At 40.5% G+C, this 19,103-nt stretch overlaps 1 protein-coding gene across 3 annotated transcripts; it reads left to right on the plus strand.

The window, feature by feature from the left end:
- Window positions 1-508: 508 nt before the first annotated feature.
- LOC124270310 (sialate O-acetylesterase-like) lies at window positions 509-14,980 on the plus strand. Of its 3 annotated transcripts, none has more exons than XM_046705351.1 (9): window positions 509-644; window positions 1,235-1,566; window positions 1,926-2,064; window positions 3,279-3,402; window positions 3,576-3,664; window positions 9,711-9,841; window positions 10,852-11,006; window positions 13,289-13,481; window positions 14,668-14,980. In XM_046705351.1, exons 1-9 carry the CDS (start codon window positions 575-577, stop codon window positions 14,965-14,967), a joined length of 1,533 nt encoding a protein of 510 aa, XP_046561307.1. In that variant the 5' UTR covers window positions 509-574; the 3' UTR covers window positions 14,968-14,980. The 3 variants fall into 3 exon arrangements, with proteins under 3 accessions (XP_046561307.1, XP_046561310.1, XP_046561309.1); XM_046705354.1 differs by having other exon boundaries at window positions 10,852-10,997; XM_046705353.1 differs by having other exon boundaries at window positions 3,579-3,664.
- Window positions 14,981-19,103: the final 4,123 nt, after the last annotated feature.

Genomic DNA, 19,103 nt, shown 5'->3' on the forward strand with positions numbered 1-19,103 from the left:
CACGTCGAAGGCCCGGGTTCGATTCCCCACATGGGTACAATGTGTGAAGCCAATTTCTGCTGTCCCCTGCCGTGATATTGCTGGAATATTGTTAAAAGCTGCGTAAAACTAAACTCACTCACTCACTCCACCCTATCCAAGTTACATTGAGAAATGTAGACACAGAATATACGAATGTGGTCTTAATTGGAATATCTATTTGTATATCTCTGTGGTGTCTCTGGGCAGTAAGAAATGTCAGCGCGTCCCAAATGCGTTGATCGAGGCTAATGATATGGATCACTGGATTGTCTGGTCCGAATATTTACAGACCGCCGCCATATAGTTGTGGCGTTAAACCTATGTAATGATGAAATTGTGAAATGATTTATAAAGAAAGATTCTTAAATGCACATGTGATTCATCTAACTCAAGGTAAAGTATTTACCGACAATAAATAGAGCCTAAATATATAGACATATACCAGTGTTTAGTTAAGAAAATATAAATATACCAGCAAACACATCCACCTGTTGTGTAGATAGTTAACAAGGCCGCCTATGACGAAACATGTGGCGGTTTCCCACAAACTAACATGGAAGATAAAACCAGGTTGCACAGCGACGCGAAATGGACGACGTTGTTATTGCTAATACTTCTAGAAGGTAAAGTTAATTTTCTTCCTCGCAGCTAATTTTATAACGCGTAAGCCTGTAATTGTACTTCCGAATTTCACATTAGAATTGCTCCTCCATGCTTGTAGTAAGAGGTGACTAACGGGATCGGGTGGTCAGGGTCGCTGACTTGGTTGACACATATCATCGGTTCCCAGTTGTGTAGATCGATGCTCAGGTTGGCAATCACTGGATTGTCTGGTCCAGACCCGAAAAAATACATACCGCCGCCATATAACTGGAATATTGCTGAATGCGACGTTTAACAGCAAACATAGTACCGAGAGGGGGCCTGAGACCTGTGATGGCCGAGAAGGGACATCTCGCCTTCAATTACGCCTTCTCATCTCCTACTATCGCCTTCTCGTCTTGTGATATCGCTTTCTCTTCTGGTGTTAGCGCTTACTCCTCTCGTGATATCGCTCTCTGTTCTGGCGGCCGTGCTTACTCCTCTGGTGATATCGCTTTATCGCTTTATCGAGGTCACAACGGAAGGCGATATAGCGATGTCGCTTCATGACCACATATAAAGGCAAATGCGTGTAATTGTTCATGCTGATTGTGTAAATGTTACGTTACAGAGACAGCTGGCCTGGAATATGCTTCCTATTACCAGGACCACATGGTCCTCCAGAGGGCGCCCCAGAGAGCCTTACTATGGGGATATGGAAGACAGATTGGAGATCCGGTTACTGTTGATGTCTCTGGAAAAGGATCTGTTCACACAAGAATCATAAAATATACGAATGGAACTGGTGGTGTTTGGCAAGTTAAGCTACCGGCAGTTTATGATGCAGGACCTTTCAACATAACTGCATTCTCCCCAGAAGGAAATGTATCAATAGATGATGTTTTATTCGGAGACGTGTGGATGTGTTCCGGACAGACTGACATGGCCTTCCCAATGTCCAAGGTCGGTACAGATGAGCTTAACAACTAGCCTTCCTAAATATATTCTTGTTAACAGATGGCAATATTTTGCATTTTTCAAAGTATTTCACGCACCAAAGAGAATATTTAAGGTGTTTGAAGAAAAATAACAATATTTTGTATGAACTGAAAGCACAAACTAAACCTTTAAAAAGCAATGTAATTGACGAAACATTTTACTTCGGGCATCTGGAACAAGCAACAGGTGCTTTATAATAATTCAAGATACGGTTCTGGTCCAGAGTGTTATTGATAAACACTTTGCATTATATGTATACAATCACGTCATAGAAGACTATGATCATATGTTATATTCACTTTTCGTTCCCCTTTTATCACCAGGTTACCAACAGTACAAATGAGATCCATCGGTCAGCTGAATATAAGGACATCCGGATACTTAAACCTAAAGAGTATCAGTCTGCCACTGCTCTGGATGATCTTAAAGGCTTCGACATCAATTGGGCAGCCCCTTCAAATGGTACCAGTTCTTTCATGGTGACCACGTGAACATCCTGAGTTTGAATTGGTGCCAGGCAACCTACGCTAGGAGTAAGATTCTTGAAGGATGGGGTGGTCAGATTGATTGTGTCATCGGTCATTGGTATAGATTATTGGAACCAAAGGTTGGTCTTCAGTAAGGTTGGATGGTTGGTTTGTTGTTTGACGCCGCACTCAGCAATGTACCAGCTATATGGCGGCTGTCTGTCTGGACCAGACAATAAAGTGATCAACAGCATGAGCATCGATCTTCACAGCGTGCCGCGTGCCGCACCACCCGATCCCGTTCGTCGCCCCGGCGGCGGTCTGTAAATAACGGAGTCTGGATCAGACAATCCAGTGACCAACAGCATTAGCACCGATCTACACAACTGGGATACGATGACATGTGCCAACCAGGTCAGCGAGTCTGACCACCCAATCCCGTTAATCGCCTCTTAAGGCAAGCGTGGGTTGCTGAAGATCAATTCTAACCCGGATCTTCACGGGTCGGAACCAAAGGATTTTTTGTGACAGGTCATTCAGTAACAGAAGGGTCTATCACACGTGTTTGAGCATGTTTATATTTGATAAGCTCAAGATAGGTTTTAGGTTGGCTACAACAAAAGTAATGTCATGCAGTTCAATACATATGGCACAATAGATATGCCGTATGAGCCAATAAACTAAAGTGGGAGACACAAAGGAAAATAATCTGCAAACCCTCTTGTCTCTAAAATTATTGACAATTGTCCTAAAATGGACAAAACTTCTCTGTATTGTTGATGTTTATTCAAGTTGGTTCTGCAAACCCTCTTATCTCTACAATCATTGGCAATTGTCCTAAAAAATACAAAAATTCTCTGCATTGTTGATATTTATTCAAGTTGGTTTGTTGTTTAACGCCACACTCAGCAATATTCCAGCTATGTGGCGGCGGTATGTCTGGACCAGACAATAAAGTGATCAACAGCATGAGCATCGATCTTCACATCGTGCCGCACCACCCGATCCCGTTCGTCGCCTTCTACAAACCTGGGTTGCTGAAGACCAGTTCTAACCCTGATCTTCACAGGTTGATATTTATTCAAGGACGACATTTGACATATTGATAAGCGGAAGAATGTGTCAGTTTTTCGGAAACATGTGATATGTCAATGCATAACCAAAAATGAATTCAGTCTCTGTTTTCTTTCTCATATTCTTGAATTGTAGAGTCGTTGTACAACTTTTCGGCAATATGTTGGCTCTTTGGCGAATACCTCTACTCCCAGATAAGACACCCCATTGGACTGATCCAAGTGTCATTTCCTGAGGCCACACACTTTTCACCTGAGAGGTAAACTGAATGCTTCAAGATGAGACAGTTTACAATAATGTTTAAGTATGACGTACAAAGGCATAATTTAAACCCTTACAAACAACTAAGATACTTTGTTATCTTCTGTATTTTTAATTTAACATATTTGTAATTGTTATTTATTAAAAGATATTTTGTCCTGACATTTTCAGTAGTATTCCACCTATAGACCAGGAATCTTGGAATGGCATGATCTACCCGCTGTCGCACATGGTTACGTATGGTATCATATGGTATCAAGGTATTATTTTCATCACAGCTAATTCATTTTTATTGTGGGCAGTGGGGTAGCCTAGTGGTTAAAGCGTTCGCTAGTCAGGCTGCTGAAGGCCCGGGTTCGATTCCTCACATTGGTAAAATATGTCAAGCCCACTTCTGGTGGCCCTAGCCGTTATATTGGTGGAATATTGCTAAAAGCGGGGTAAAACCATACTCACTCACGCATTTCTATTGTCAAGTTCAACAGCAAAAAGGTAAAACGGCGTCTTTACGAAGAAACGTTATTTCAGTCAAGTGGTGTCTCGCTTTGTCACAGTTAAATGTCTTTCTGCGTACACAGATGTTGTTTTTTTCTCCGAATGTCAAAACTAATAGTGCGGAGGACAGTTTGGGATAGTACTCACAATATCAACCACCGGTTCTTTGTCTGGCACGCGGCAGAGGGTCAACCTATTGGATTTAGCGTTCTCTCGTCACGCCGAAGGCCAGGGTTCGATTCCCCACATGGATACAACGTGAGAAGCCCATTTCTGGTGATCCCCGCCGTTAAATTGCTAAAATATCGCTAAAAGCGGCGTAAAACCACAAGCACTCATTCATTTCTATGGTCATATTCAACAGAATAAAACGACAATATCTATGTCTATGATATTAAAATTGATGATTTTAGATGTTGTGTCTTTACAAAATACATCGTAGATATCGTAAAAAAAATACTTATACATATATTACTGTGTAAAAAGCCAATTCTTTTTATAATTCACACTACTGTGATATTCTCCCTCAATGTAACGCTTCACAATTTGCATATTCCAAAAACCAGGAAGTTTGAGAGGAACATATGTACAGTAGTTCTCTCATATCATGCCAAAGCTGCAATAGTGAGTGAGTGAGTGGGTATGTTTTTACCCAAATTCCAGCAGTATCACGGCGGGGGACACAAGAAATGGGCTTCACACAATGTACCCACTTGGGGAATCGAACCCGGGTCTTCACGGATCGGCGGTACGAGTCACCCACTAGGCTACGCCACTTCCCCTAAAGCAGCAATAATAATAAGGATGGGAGGAAAGGCTGCAAACTAGCTGCGCTATGTGAGAATATTTTTTCCATACTGAATAAATAAACTGACAAGCGCTTAATCAAACAAACAAAATGTTGAAGTTCTTAGAGTGATCTGATAATGAACTGACGAGAATAATTCTCTAACATCCTAGACGATCTTTGAAATGCCAAGAAGCAATTTTGTATATTTATGAAACGGGTTTCGAATATGTAAAAATCGATTTTCTTCTGACGATAAAGGTATCAAACACGACCAGATATAAGAGACAAATCGAACTTGTCCCAACTCGATATAGCCTATATGCCACTTGAGACGGCTTGAATTTCTCGTTAAACTGTTGTGAAAATACATTATTAATAAACTCAAGATAAATAGGTCCAGATAAACTTGACAACTGTCAATATTTTAGTAAAAAATATTTTCTTCTTCATGTAAATTATTGACGTGCCCTAAATGTGTTTTTTGTTCTGTTCATATTGTTATTGACTTTATGTCGGTTTTACTTTGGTAGATATTTCTGAAAACAGCTAATGAATGAACGCAAAACGCATTTCAACGGGTGATTAGTCTCATAAAACTAAGTGCATGATCAGGTATGTCTGTAACACATTCATTCATAGTAAAGGGACTCTTTGCATTCACCTTGTGGGCCTCAAGTTTGTGTAGGTAGGACTGAAAGTTGTATGTAATTAAGGAAAGTTGATTTAATCAGATCCGCAATACGCAACAAAAGGCAGTAACATAACTATTGGTTGGTATTGTTTCAGCTTACAGAGTATATGTAGGCGCGTGCCTGCGTGCGTGTATGTATGTTCAAGTGCTCTTAGAGATGCAGCGTTGATATTTGAAGCAAACCATCTACTATAGTCATTTGATCGAATTCAAACTAAATTCGAAATCGTATTAGTAGCTGAATTCTGGTGTCCCCCCGCCGTGATGTAAAAACCGGCGTAAAACCATACTCACTCACTCACTTTTTCAACACCGTTTGTGTGTACATAGTTTTTTGATAATAAGCTAAACATGACGGGCGAGCTGGAGTGAGTGATAATGTGTGTGTGTTTAGTATTCATGTCAAATTGAAGCATTGTATCTTAAGGGATTGGCTATATTACAGTGACTAAAAGTGAGTGAATGAGTTTAGTTTTACGCCGCACTCAGCAATATTCTAGCTATGTGGCGGCGGTCTGGAAATAATCGAGTCTGGACCAGACAATCCAGTGATCTACAGCATGAGCATCGATCTGCGCAATTGGGAACCGATGACATGTGTCAACCAAGTCAGCGAATCTGACCACCCGATCCCGTTAGTCGCCTCTTATGACAAGCATGGGTTACTGAAGGTTCATTCTAACCCGGACCTTCACGGGTAAGTGCCTAAAAGTCCTCCTTAATACAAGAAAACACGTATACACGTGCATACACATCGCGATTCTTTCTTCCACCTAGCCCGGGGCGGTGGGGTAGCCTAATGGTTAAAGTGTTCGCTCGCCACGCTGACGACCCGGGTTTAATTCCCCAAATGGGTATTATAGGTACATTTCTGGTGTCCCCAGCCGTAATATTGGGATATTGCTTAACGCGGCGTAAAACCATACTCACTCACTTTTATCTAGCCTAGTGAAGAGCATAATTAAGTATGTTGTTATCACATTGTCTTCCAAGTACGGATATCATGCGTTGCATAACACCCTCGGAATGTTCTCGAAATACTTGACGTCGGTAGTGAAAGTGATATTCACTCCTGAGAAGATACAGTCGTATTCAAGATAGTTCCGCAAGTGTTTACGAAAGTAAGATTGCTGAAGATCAATTCCAACCCGGATCTTCACAGGACCTTAAATTACAAAGACGGATTCATCTTGATATGTTACTCAATACATTAGAAATACAGCTCACTCTACCCCTATGTTTTGTGTAATAAAGTCCACTTTGAGGGTGGTTGTGATGATAAGTACTGGTTATAATGGACGAAGACATGGCGGATGTGGTTAAGTTCGGTTTCTAGGGCTTCCGTTGTCGAGCAGATGTTCTTAGCTCTCCGGGTGAGAGTGGATATGATGCCTTTCTTAACCTGTAGCGGGTGGTTGGAGGTAAAGTGAAGGTATTGGTCGGTATGGGTGGGTTACCTGTAGACAGTAGTGGAGAGCTTGTTGTCTTCTTTCTTTACTAGGACGTCGAGGAAAGGGAGCTTGTTGTCAGATTCTTCTTCCATTGTGAACTGCATACGGGGATGTTGGGAATTCAGGTGGTTGAGGAGGTGTTCAGGGTTGTCGTTGGTGTTGAGAACTACAAAGGTGTCATCTACTTTTCTATACCAGCAAATTGGTGCAATGGGTGATGTCAGCAGAGGCCTTGTCTTCTCTAGTTCCGTCATGTATATCTCAGTGATGATAGGGGAGAGGAGAACCCATGGGTAGCCCATGGCTTTGCTGGGTAAATCTTATCTGACCAGGTACAGTAGGTTGAGCTGATGCAGGAGTTGATGAGGCGGATTATACTGTCGATGCTGAGGTGGGTGTCTAGGTCAGGGTGGAGGTCTTGGAGTCTTTTCCGAATGATGGTAAGGGCTTCCTCTCTGGGTACATTGGTAAAAAGGTCTACGACGTCATAGCTAATTAGTTTGCCAGGCTGGGTGATTGAACTGATCTTGGTGCAGAATTCGGCGGAGTCGGAGACAAAGGATGTGGCTGATTTACCAAGGGGGGGCGAGGAGACGGGCAATGTGTTGGGTGGTGTTGTAGTGGACGGTGTTTCTGGAGCAGACTACCCAATGTACATCAACCTTGTTAATTGTATATACTCACTATGCAGCTCTGTATATATTCTCCTTGCTTCAGTTGTTGTATCACTTGCTTGATAACGGTGTTAGTACCTACACCGAAACGTATCATTCAAGCACTTCTAAAATGCCTTCAAAGAAACGTTATAATGTTCAAGATGTTGAAAGTTTCACTGGTTGATTTGAATCAGAAATCTGTTGCGAAGAATTCAAACACAGTTTGTTTCTATGTAATTGTCATGTTTCATATGAGCATCCAAGCTGTGTAGAAAACATTTGCTTACTGAATTTGATCTCTGTAATTATCAAATCGCGCCTTTGCATCGTGTAATTATCACGTTTGTATCAATGAACTCAGTCTCCATGTTGATCCATCGTCAATAAAAGCTGAATAGTATATCAGCTACGGTATCGATACACATGCGTGTAATCATTCAATCAGATTACAGTAATGAGATAATTGAACACCTCTTTCGACCTTGAAATAACAGCCTCCGGTAGAATGCATATGTAGTTACACCCTTGTTCAAAGGTTTGTCCCGTGACAAGTGTAAAATAAACAGATGTGCTGTTATATCATTGGACAACTTGCTTTATGGTGTCACGCCCCTCTCTGTAATGTTTATGCATGCATGTACATCTGTAATCTTATGAACCTCGTTTGCATTCAGTATAAATATAGGCACACCCACCTTCATAAATGTTGGGGTGGGGGTGGGGTGTCAACTGCAAGTTTATACACTATAATGATTCAACATAGTGTCACTTCGTGAATTCCGCAATACGTGTACTTTAGTTTGGATATTCATTCCTATCAAGGTGAAGATTATATTTACATGTACAGCAAACCATTATGTTTTATGTACTAGTTGTGTGCGTAAAATGTATATGAAAATATATACTATCTCTACTCAATGGTTGGATTTCAATCGCTCTGTTTTAATTATCGGAAAACACTAGAATGAGGACAAATAAACTCGCCAAAGTGTCTATCTACTCCTATTTGTCTTATGTGTATATTTGATAATCGTTACCAGTGTGTATGTTTACAAGACACAAACTGTTACATGATAGCTAGAGTTGATAAAGCCGAAACCCAGCATATCGACTGGTCAACGATATAGCCAATAATCAATCTCTACCCCAGCTGTTGAGTGACCAAACGTGCTCTTCAGAAACTTCGCCCGCGCCCCATCACCTGTCCTTTTCTTTGTGACAGGTATCTCATGATACGATTGGTCACAGATAACATATGACCAGCCACTATATTGAACAGTTGAGATACAGAACGTTCTATTCGGGAAATTTGATGACGCCCTATCACGTGACTATTTGTTTTATGTCTATGCAAGGAATATGTAGTATACATTTTTTATATGTATGTTGGTATGGTCACGTATGTTTTCTGCATTAAATCTAGATGAAACAAAGTGCCAATCGATGAATGTGTTGTATGTTAGTCACCGACTAGCGTTATTTAGTACTTTCATTAAAATAATTCGTATACACTAGAAATGTATAGGCAAAACGCAATTTTCGTCGAAGATTATAAAGTATGTAAGTAAATTCTTCTTTATGTCATTGTCATAGATGTTTTGTAAATTAAACCTCACACAATGATATGAAAGAGGGAATTTGTTTATGTGTGTCTCATCTCTTACATACAAAGAATACATGCATATTGTGACAAAATATAAATGTACAAGCCGCCAAAGATCTACAACAGAAACTTTCAATAAAATTACATAAAACTGAGCAATACACGATATGTATTCACACCTGCTTTCTTTCAACATTTATCTTTACGACACAATCAGGACTTGTTTGTACGACTAGACAGTTTCCTGTCATCCCCGAAACCTGCCAGGGAAATCAGGTGTGATTAGCACTAATTAGTCTCGGCACAGCGAGTGAGCAATCAGCGAAGGGTTCCAGGTGTTGAGTAGTGAGGTGGCTCTCGGGCTTAATGAGTTAACTAACAATTCTAGTTCAGGGCCAACAGACGTGCTGTTCTAATGACGTGTCTCTCCCCCTTCGTTAAGACGCATGTTACCAGAAAAAACAAATGGTAAACAATTTGATCTAAGAAATGTTTCTGAAGAAAACGTTTGTACGGAATCCTATAGGTAATCTGGTCCATCATACATGTCGGCATCGCATTGTCAAAACAATATTTCCATGTTATCATATATAATATATTATTCATATTCCATATTTCAGGGTCGGGCAATCTAAAGTCAGATTACAACTATGGCTATGATTTCATAGTCATGATGTCCAACATCAGAAGTCTCTACAGATCCAAGACTCTCAACGAAACAAGCAGCAGCATGCCTTTTGGAATCGTACAGGTCACTGAAACATTCTAATTGTACATTCACATTTTGCTATGAACATTGTACAAACGCACCAATGCAAAATTATTCACACTGTTTCACATTTTTTGCTCATCCTTCATCTAAGTGTCGCTGACGTTAGATTGTTGAGGAAACGGTGGCGTAGCCTGGTGGGTAAAGTTTTAATTCGTCACGCCGAAGAATGAGTGAGTTTAGTTTTACCCCGCACTCAGCAAATATTCAAGCTAAATGGCTTAACGCCGAAGATCCGGGTGCGTTTCGTAAACTGGGTACAGTGTATGAAGCGCATTTCTGGCCTCCCCTTGCCGTGATATTGTGGGAACATTGATAAAAGCGGCGTAAAACGGACGTCACTCACTCACTTGATGACTGCCCAGCGATGAATCTCGTCAGTATATCTCCCATTCTTGGTGAGCAAAGGTGTCGCGAATGCATTCCCATACAGAGGGCATGCGAGCTGTACACATGGATATTCTCTTTAGTGCATAACAGATTTTAAATACAATCTAAACAATCACAAATTTAATTTTTCGAGTGTAAGCATTAAGGTAACGTAAGAGTTTTTAGTTTATACCCTGTGGCCTGTGTGATTTGTCAAATTATAAACAAACGTTTTCTTTTTCCTTTTTCTGTTTACCGTTGCTCAAGACGTTACGTCGGTAGGGCCGGACATGCTCAACCTTTCCGGAACACCCGGTGTCACCAGTTATTTCAGTGGTCTATTCATATCGTTTTTACAGCTATTTTTCCCTGTTAGACAAAACTAATTTTGCGGATTTTCTTTTGCACTGACGTTTTATATTCAGTACATCAATAACTCTCAGTACATCACTTACCTCATTGGATCTGACAAGTTCTTTTTTAATCTGTGCTAGATTAGACGCCAAGCTATGTCAATTTGCTTGAGAATTGCCTTCTCAACGTACGACATAGAACTTGAAATATATGTGCAGTTTTCATGTAATCCGTACGTCTTTAAATGAGAGTTCTGTTTATTATTGTAGATGGGACCGATAACGGTACCTGCGTATGCCGGCCAAGCAGCCGACTTCAGGTGGAGCCAGAGTTTCGACTATGGTGTAGTTCCAAACGGAAGACTGACTGGCGCTTTTATGGCTGTAACAACGGACCTGGTTGATCCGCAGTCTCCGTATGGGCAGTAAGAGTTTATAAAACCCACGATACTATGGAATCCGAGAAGGGACATTGTCGCGTTGTCGCATTGTCGCCCTCTCAAAACAAGTAAAACTGAGGCAAAATAAACCAAAACGCGACACGCGACATCGCGACAATGTCCCTTCCAGGATTCCATACGATACGCAGCAATTTACGGTATCTGGTAACATGTCACAGCGTCCCGGGCCAGTTAACCTGGGGGCGATATATTCTGGCTTCAGTGTTAACAGGGTTTTACCCGTCAACCTATGTTGTTACTGTCCCCTGCTCTTCATGAAGTGAGCGGCGGGATAGCCTAGTGGTTAAAGCGTTCGCTCGTCACGCTGAAGACCCAGGTTCGATTCCCCACATGGGTACAATGTGTGAAGCCCATTTCTAGTGTTCCCCGCCGTGTTATTGCTGGAATATTGCTAAAAGCGGCGTGAACCATCCTCACTCACTCACTCACCCACTATTGCAACTACTCTACATATGTACCTCTCAAATTATGGTTTTTAGAATATGCAGATTGCTAAGAGTTACACTAAGGTGTTAAAAGCGGAGTAAAACGAAACTCACTTTCTCATTCACTCACATTTCATGAAGGAAACATTATAACATAGCATTAGCACATATGTCTTATCACGTACTACACTTAAACAACAGTAGTCAATAGAACAGCCAAACATGACACCCTTGGCACAGGACTGCAGTTAACATTCTTCGGGAACACCTAGTGTCATCACTAATTTTCAGTTATCCATTCATATCATTATCTCTTTATACCAAACAGAATGTGTTTCTGAGGATAGTCAAGATTGGGTATTACTTTGCACTGACATTCTGTACTTAAGTGGTAGATCTACTATAGATCTAGTTCCTACTAAAGATCCACAACCCGTGAAGGTCCGGGTTAGAATGAACCTTCAGTAACCCATGCTGGTACTCTGTGGTCGCCAGTGGTGGTTCATACAATCACAGCAATCATTATTTGAGAACTGTGTAACAATCAGATTGGTGAAGTAGTAATGGTGACCATACTTTCCGGTATTGTTGATATTCCTGTTTGTGTAGACCCCTGAAGGTCTGGGCCAGAATGAACCTTCAGTAAGCCATGCTGGTACTGAGGTGGTCGCCAGTGGTGGTTCATACAATCACAGCAATCATTATTTGAGAACTGTGTAACAATCAAATTGAGTAATGGTGACCATACTTTCCGGTATTGTTGATATTCCTGTTTGTGTAGACTAACGGGATCGGGTTAGAGGTGACTAACGGGATCGGGTTGTCAGGCTCGCTGGCTTGGTTGACACATGTCATCGGTTCTAATTGCGCAGATTGATGCTCATGCTGTTGATCACTGTGTTGTCTGGTCCAAACTCGATTATTTACAGACCGCCGCCATATAGCTGGAATATTGTTGAATGCGGTATAAAACTAAACTCTCTCACTCACTAAAGATCCACAGATACGGACTTGGGTTGCAGTGGTTGGTGATATAGATGTCAAACAGATGTGTCGCGCCAAAGGCAGCAAGGCTGCACATATGTGTCATAGATGTTGGCAGAATTGCCTGACACAAGTTGCTTAAGACTTGAATTAGACTAACGCTGGGTCTCTGAAATATATAATTTTGATAGAAATCCATAACTCTATTTACATTGAGAAAGTGTCCAAGTGAGGTTGAGTACAATCTTAGTGCTTTTGCATTACAGGAAGAGCCAGGAGGAAGCATATGGGATAGGGTCTGTGAGAGATTCCAGAGATGAATACACATATTGCAGTTGTCGCCTGGGCGGCCTGATGCATCTTCTTGTTAAGCTTTAATTACACTGAAACAGACATTGTGTAAGAATGGACCCGTGAAGATACGGGTTAGAATAGGTCTTCGGCAACCCATTCTTGTCATAAAAGGCGACTAACGGGATCGGGTGGTCAGGCTCGCTGACTTGGTTGACACATGTCATCGTGTCCCAATTACGCAGATCGATGCTCATGCTGTTGATCACTGGATTGTCTGGTCCAGACTCGATTATTTACAGACCGCCGCCATATAGCTGGAATATTGCTGAGTGCGGCGTAAAACTAAACTCACTCACTCACTGTAAGAATGTTAGGTAACGTTATCCTACAACTTAGTTTACGATAGATATAATGGAGTTATTATACAGTACCATCCGTACACTTAAATGTCCAAACATGACGAATATGAAGTCAATATATTTGAGTGTATCTACTTTTGCTTTTGGATCATGTATCCAACCATGTCAAATATGATACTTACAGAGATCATCCACGATGCAAGCAACCCGTGTCAGCCAGATTAGTGTTGGGAGCACTAAACATCGCCTACGGTGATAAAGACGTGGAATTCGAGGGTCCATATCCAAATGGAATAACTTTTGTCAGGAACGCAACCAAGTTGATGCGGATACAGTATAACCAGATCATTGTGGTGCGATCAAGGTCTGGATTTGTGGTATGTAACCACACCATTATTAACGAATGTGAAGGTCCGGGTTAAAATTGATCTGTAGCCTTCCATGCTTGTCGTAAGAGGCGACTAACGGGATCGGGTTATCAGGCTCGCTGACTTGGTTTACACATGTCATCGTATCTCAATTGCATAGATCGATGCTAATGTTGTTGATCACTGGATTGTCTGGTCCAGACTCGATTATTTACAGACCGGTGCTATATAGTATGAATATTGCTGGTAGCAGCGTAAAACAACCAACCAACCATTATAAACGGTCCAAGAAAATTTCAAAATGCATTCAATTTTTCATACATTTCATATATCACATATTATGCTTAGGACAAAATTAGATTACAGGCCACAATAAAAACATTGTTCAATCTTTTGCCCAAAACAATATTTAAGCTCATTATTTTAACTGAAACAGTATGTGTTTTTTTCAAATGTTGTTGAAAGAATATCCAATTTCTATACAAAATTCCCCCTTCAGAATATCAAATATCGGTTCCAAAGTGATTTGTGTATTTTTAAAAAAATCATCTATATCGCTAGTTATACCATATAACTGGATTGTATGATTACATTTGATTCAGTCAGAGATCACAGGGATATCTTGCTCTGACATGAGCAAATGAATAACACAGGTATGCCAGTTGTTTTTAGAACTAATTATATTAATTTTGATTCTGGGCATTCCATTTGGACGCCGAAAACACTAAAGTTCATGGTACATATATATGTTACAGTGAATATGTAAAACCAGGGATTATGTGTAATCACTGAAATTTTCAGTGATGTATAATGTCTGATTCACTCAGTGATTATACATAACCACTGAAATTTTCAAGGATTATACATAATCACTCAATAATAGACTATAATTTTAGACATTTTCCCTGAAATCACTTCTTGTGTAGTTTGAGGTATATTCATCCCAAAAGATGTTAAAAATAGACTTTTGTATTAAGCAGGATAGAGACGTTTTCTTTTGCTAAAAGTATATATATTCAGCATAAAGAAATTTAGACATGTTTCATGTACATAAGGAAATGAACGGTGGACATGTTTAGAGAACATCAATTCAATTTGTATATTGACAAGACCTACTGGATTAACGATTGCATTTTAATTGCGACTACACTAGCGACTATGACATGAATTTGTACATAACCGCAAATGCTTTCAGTTCTGCTGTTCGAGTGAGAGTTCGGAGAAATGCTACGACACAGACAAGCATATTCCAGCACCCATCCTGTTCCATGACCAGACATCTGTGACAATATCGTACGCTGACTGCGGGACTGACTGGGTTGTTGGCATCTCCTACGATTGGTCCGGAAGTCCGTGTGAGGCCTACGAGCAGTGCGCCATCTACAGTAGAGACTCGGGGTTACCTGCCCTCCCTATATCAACGGATGGCCTTGGTATACTCGGCCTACTTGAAACAATATATTTGTATCCCACAGGAAGACAAGTAGTGTTTTAAATGTGTTTCTGTCTATCTGGTGTTATTAACTGTTTTTAAAATACTGTCTCATATTTCTAATGTCTAAAAACAGTCCCTCGATTCCTAAAAGCAATCGAATCTGTGTCAGACAAAGTGAGTGAGTCAATAGTTTTACGCCGCTTTTAGCAATATTCCAGCAAGATCACGACGAGGGATACCAGAAATGGGTTTCTCACATTGCGCCCATGTGGGAAATCGAACCCTGGTTTTCGGCGTGACTACCGAACGCTTTAACCGCTAATTATATAAGCTACATGTACTTCACCGCCCATGCCAGACAGAGAACCGAAGTGGTTGATAATGTGAGCACTATCCCAAACTGTCAGGACTAATATTTTTAACATTTGCAAAACAAACATATGTGTTCGCAGAAAAGTGTCAAAAAGCGAGACCTGATTTAAAATGCGTATCATTGTTACTACGCCGTTGTACGGTTTGTACAACGTTGGATGTTGAAAGCAAAATAACTCAGTTTGTTATGCAAAGTATGTAGCTTAATAACTAGCTGGGAGTAGTTGTATTACACATAGACAGAGATATTGATTAATACACCCTCCATATACTGACGATCGGTGAGTGAGCGAGTATGGTTTTACGCCGCTTTTAGCAATATTCCAGCAATATCAGGGCGGGAGGCACCGGAAATGGGCTTCACACATTGTACCCATGTGGGAATCAAACCCGGATCTTCGGCGTGACGAGCGATCCACTAGGCTACCCCACCGCCCTTTGCTAAAACTGGCGACCGTTCAACTTATATGAGGAAGTACATGCGTTTGGTTGGAAAAGTAAGTTCCAGTCTATGAACATTATAGTGTCTTGGTGAAGAATAAATACACAGGAAAATTAAAGACAATGAAAGCGACAGAAATTGATATTATAATGCCAGATCCTATGAGAAAACGTACGACGCTGTAGATAGCACTTTTTGTTCATATACAATTTAACATCTACGTTTCGGTAATGATACCTTGAGGATTGATTGCCAATATGAGGAGGTGACTGGCTGATGCTACGTATCCGTGCGATGGGTAGCTAGCTACACCAGGTATTGATGTGGTGGTTCATACAATCACAGCAATCATTATTTGAGAACTGTGTAACAATCAGATTGGTGAAGTAGTAATGGTGACCAAAATAAATTGATTGTTCCTGTTGTTGAATCAGAATTCTTTAACCAATGCTGGTACTGTGTGGTCGCCAGTGGAAGTTCATACAATCCGGGCTGAGAATGTAACAATCAGATTGGTGAAGTAGTAATGGTCCCATATGCGGGCATAAGATTTCCTGTTTGTGTAGTACCCCTGACCCGTGGGCTAGAATGAACTTTAACCCATGCTTGTAGTAAGAGGCGACTAACGGGATCGGGTGGTCAGGCTCGCTGGCTTGGTTGACAAATGTCATCGGTTCCCAATTGCGTAGATCGATGCTCATGCTGTTAATCACTGGGTTGTCTGGCCCAGACTCGATTATTTACAAACCGCCGCCATATAGCTGGAATATTGCTGAGTGCGGCTTAAAACTCAACTCACTCACTCACTTCTGTTTGTGTGTATTCCCCACAGACTGCAAATAAATTGTTACCAAACTTCAATTTCATTTCTGATCAAAATAAATGAATTGGACCTAATTTTGTATCAAATGCCTTAATCAAATCATGTGTAATATGATTGTATCCCGGGGCTGTATAGTTGGGATATCTGTCTCCACGAACACAGAAGGCCATCAGTTGGTCCACAACATTGTATTTGGTGTCAAATGTACAATTACATGATAGTGCAGCAACGGCCAGGTAGCATCCCAGAGGGGTTTGTTGGTCTACCTGCCTTGTCGTTGTCTTGTCCAGTTGAAAACAAGAATTCTTCATTATATACTCCCTGCCAGGCATCCTTCTGTCGTATGTACAATACATGTATGGTCAGTCTGAAGTATCATCCACCATGTTAGCTTCCGTGGCCAACCGGACATACTCTAAGCTTAATTATAGTATGTTTGCATTGAAAACGTACCGATGAATTTCACTTTAAAGAACAAAGTAAATCGAATAAAGTGAAATTAAGATTGCGAATCCTCATAATTTTACCTTGCCAACTGAACATTTAAATCCTAGAATTTTATTCAACTTATGATAACAGTTGTTTAACAAACGATCATAGAGTCAAATCGCTATTATTGGTTTGTATTACAAGGGTGTATGCACATTAAATGAAACACCGAGAACAATTTGTATTGGTCTAAGTTAACGCTCATCACGAACCGCACGTGCACTTGCTTCACTGTTCCAACTACTGCGCTTACCCCCTTGTAATCCAACATAAATAATATGAGAGATGTTTTAACATTTATGCTTATTAATCAAAGCTAGTTCCCACAGTCTGATTGTTTTACAAGGCTCCCAGATAAGACAATATCTAGAGAGAGCCTCTCTTGCTGCAATCTGGTGACACAACAAACTCTCATAAGAATCACAAATTTTGGATTTGACAACATCATTCCATTTTGCTTTGGAGCATACAACACATGTTGTGATATATGTATTAACAACGTCAAACAAGCCATATTTGTTTACGAGCTTAACCATGTAAAGGATAGGTGACGGGGATTTACCTATGATGGTCATACATCTGGATTCAAATAGACGATGAAGAAATACTAGTAATTGCTTAACAACATAGGCATCGTTTAGACGGCAGATTGTACCAAACAAGATTTTTCTACATACCCTTGAATTGGCAGTAGACCCAGGGTATCTAGAACCACAGGAGAAGCAGTGCGTTTAGGCAGACCTTGTACCTTGTACTTCCCGCTATCTTGCTATTAGATCCCAAGAATGATCAACGTACCCGCTTCTCTACATTTCACAAATGGTAACTGACCAATATCGTCATATTGCAATGTCGATGTATCGCCATATCGCATTCGCTCAATTTTATCGCAATTTCGCGTTGTGCTATCACGATATCGCGTCCTGTTATCGCTATTTCGTTTTTGGCTGTCGCCATATCGTATCGTGTTGCCATATCGTAATATCGTGTCGTACTATCGCTTTGTTGCGATTTCGCCTACATTTTGCAGGGCGACAAAGCGATGGCCCAAATCAGCCACCATAGTTTTTGGGATGATATAATAATGTTATTAAATTATCCAGCATCTGTCATACATTACTAATCCCTACCTTTGCACAAGTGTTATTTAATATGTATGATATAATATGTATGAGAGTTCACATTTTTGGATTTATTAAGTAAGGTTCAAATTGTATTATTACCCACATTTTACAGATGATTAGTATATGCAAATAATTACTCTTCCAAATGTCAACAATCACATTTCAGCAGATGTAAACATAGGGTTATATTTGTTTTGTTTGCAGATATTTTCCTAATTTTACTTCCAATTTCAACAGATGTCGCCTAATGGCGTTTATATGTGGAAGTTAAATAATAAATAATTAGCACAATAAATTTGGTTTGTAACAGAATATTCCTTTTAGAGTGCTTTACTGAGTGTTATTGACTTTCAGTTTAGAATAACCAGTTTAGAATTTAATAGCAACACACACTAGACATGGTACTAACAAACTCTCGCCCAAAATGACTTAAATGACCTCAGTATGACTCCAGAAAGAAAGTTAATTGTGCTCGCCCAAAACGCAAACCTCTCAAACCGCATGAGAACTCGAAAAATGCAAACTAGAGACTGATTTGCATATCACTGTCCCCTTGTCGCATTATCGCGTTGTCGTTGTCGTTGTCGCAGCAAAGCGACCATGTCCCTTTAATGATTCGGAACCATACATTTAAATGGACAGATGACATTACAGTAAATTGAAATAGGTTGTATGTTTGTTGGTTAGGGCAGCTCTCAGCAATATTCAAGATGCGTGGCAGCGGGCTGTAAGTAATCGGGGCTGGACCAGACAGTCCTGTGATCAACATATTGAGCATCGATCTACGCAATTGGGATACGATGACATGTGTGAACAAAGTCAACAAGCCTGACCACCCGATCCCGTTAGTCGCCTCTAACGACAAGCATGGGTTACTGAAGACCAATTTTACCCCGGATCTTCACGAGTTGACACACGGATAGGTAAATAAGCAAAATACTTACAT

Source organism: Haliotis rubra, unplaced genomic scaffold, assembly GCF_003918875.1.
Source record: "Haliotis rubra isolate DU_JTF1 unplaced genomic scaffold, ASM391887v1 Scf1507, whole genome shotgun sequence".
Lineage (NCBI taxonomy): Eukaryota > Metazoa > Mollusca > Gastropoda > Lepetellida > Haliotidae > Haliotis > Haliotis rubra.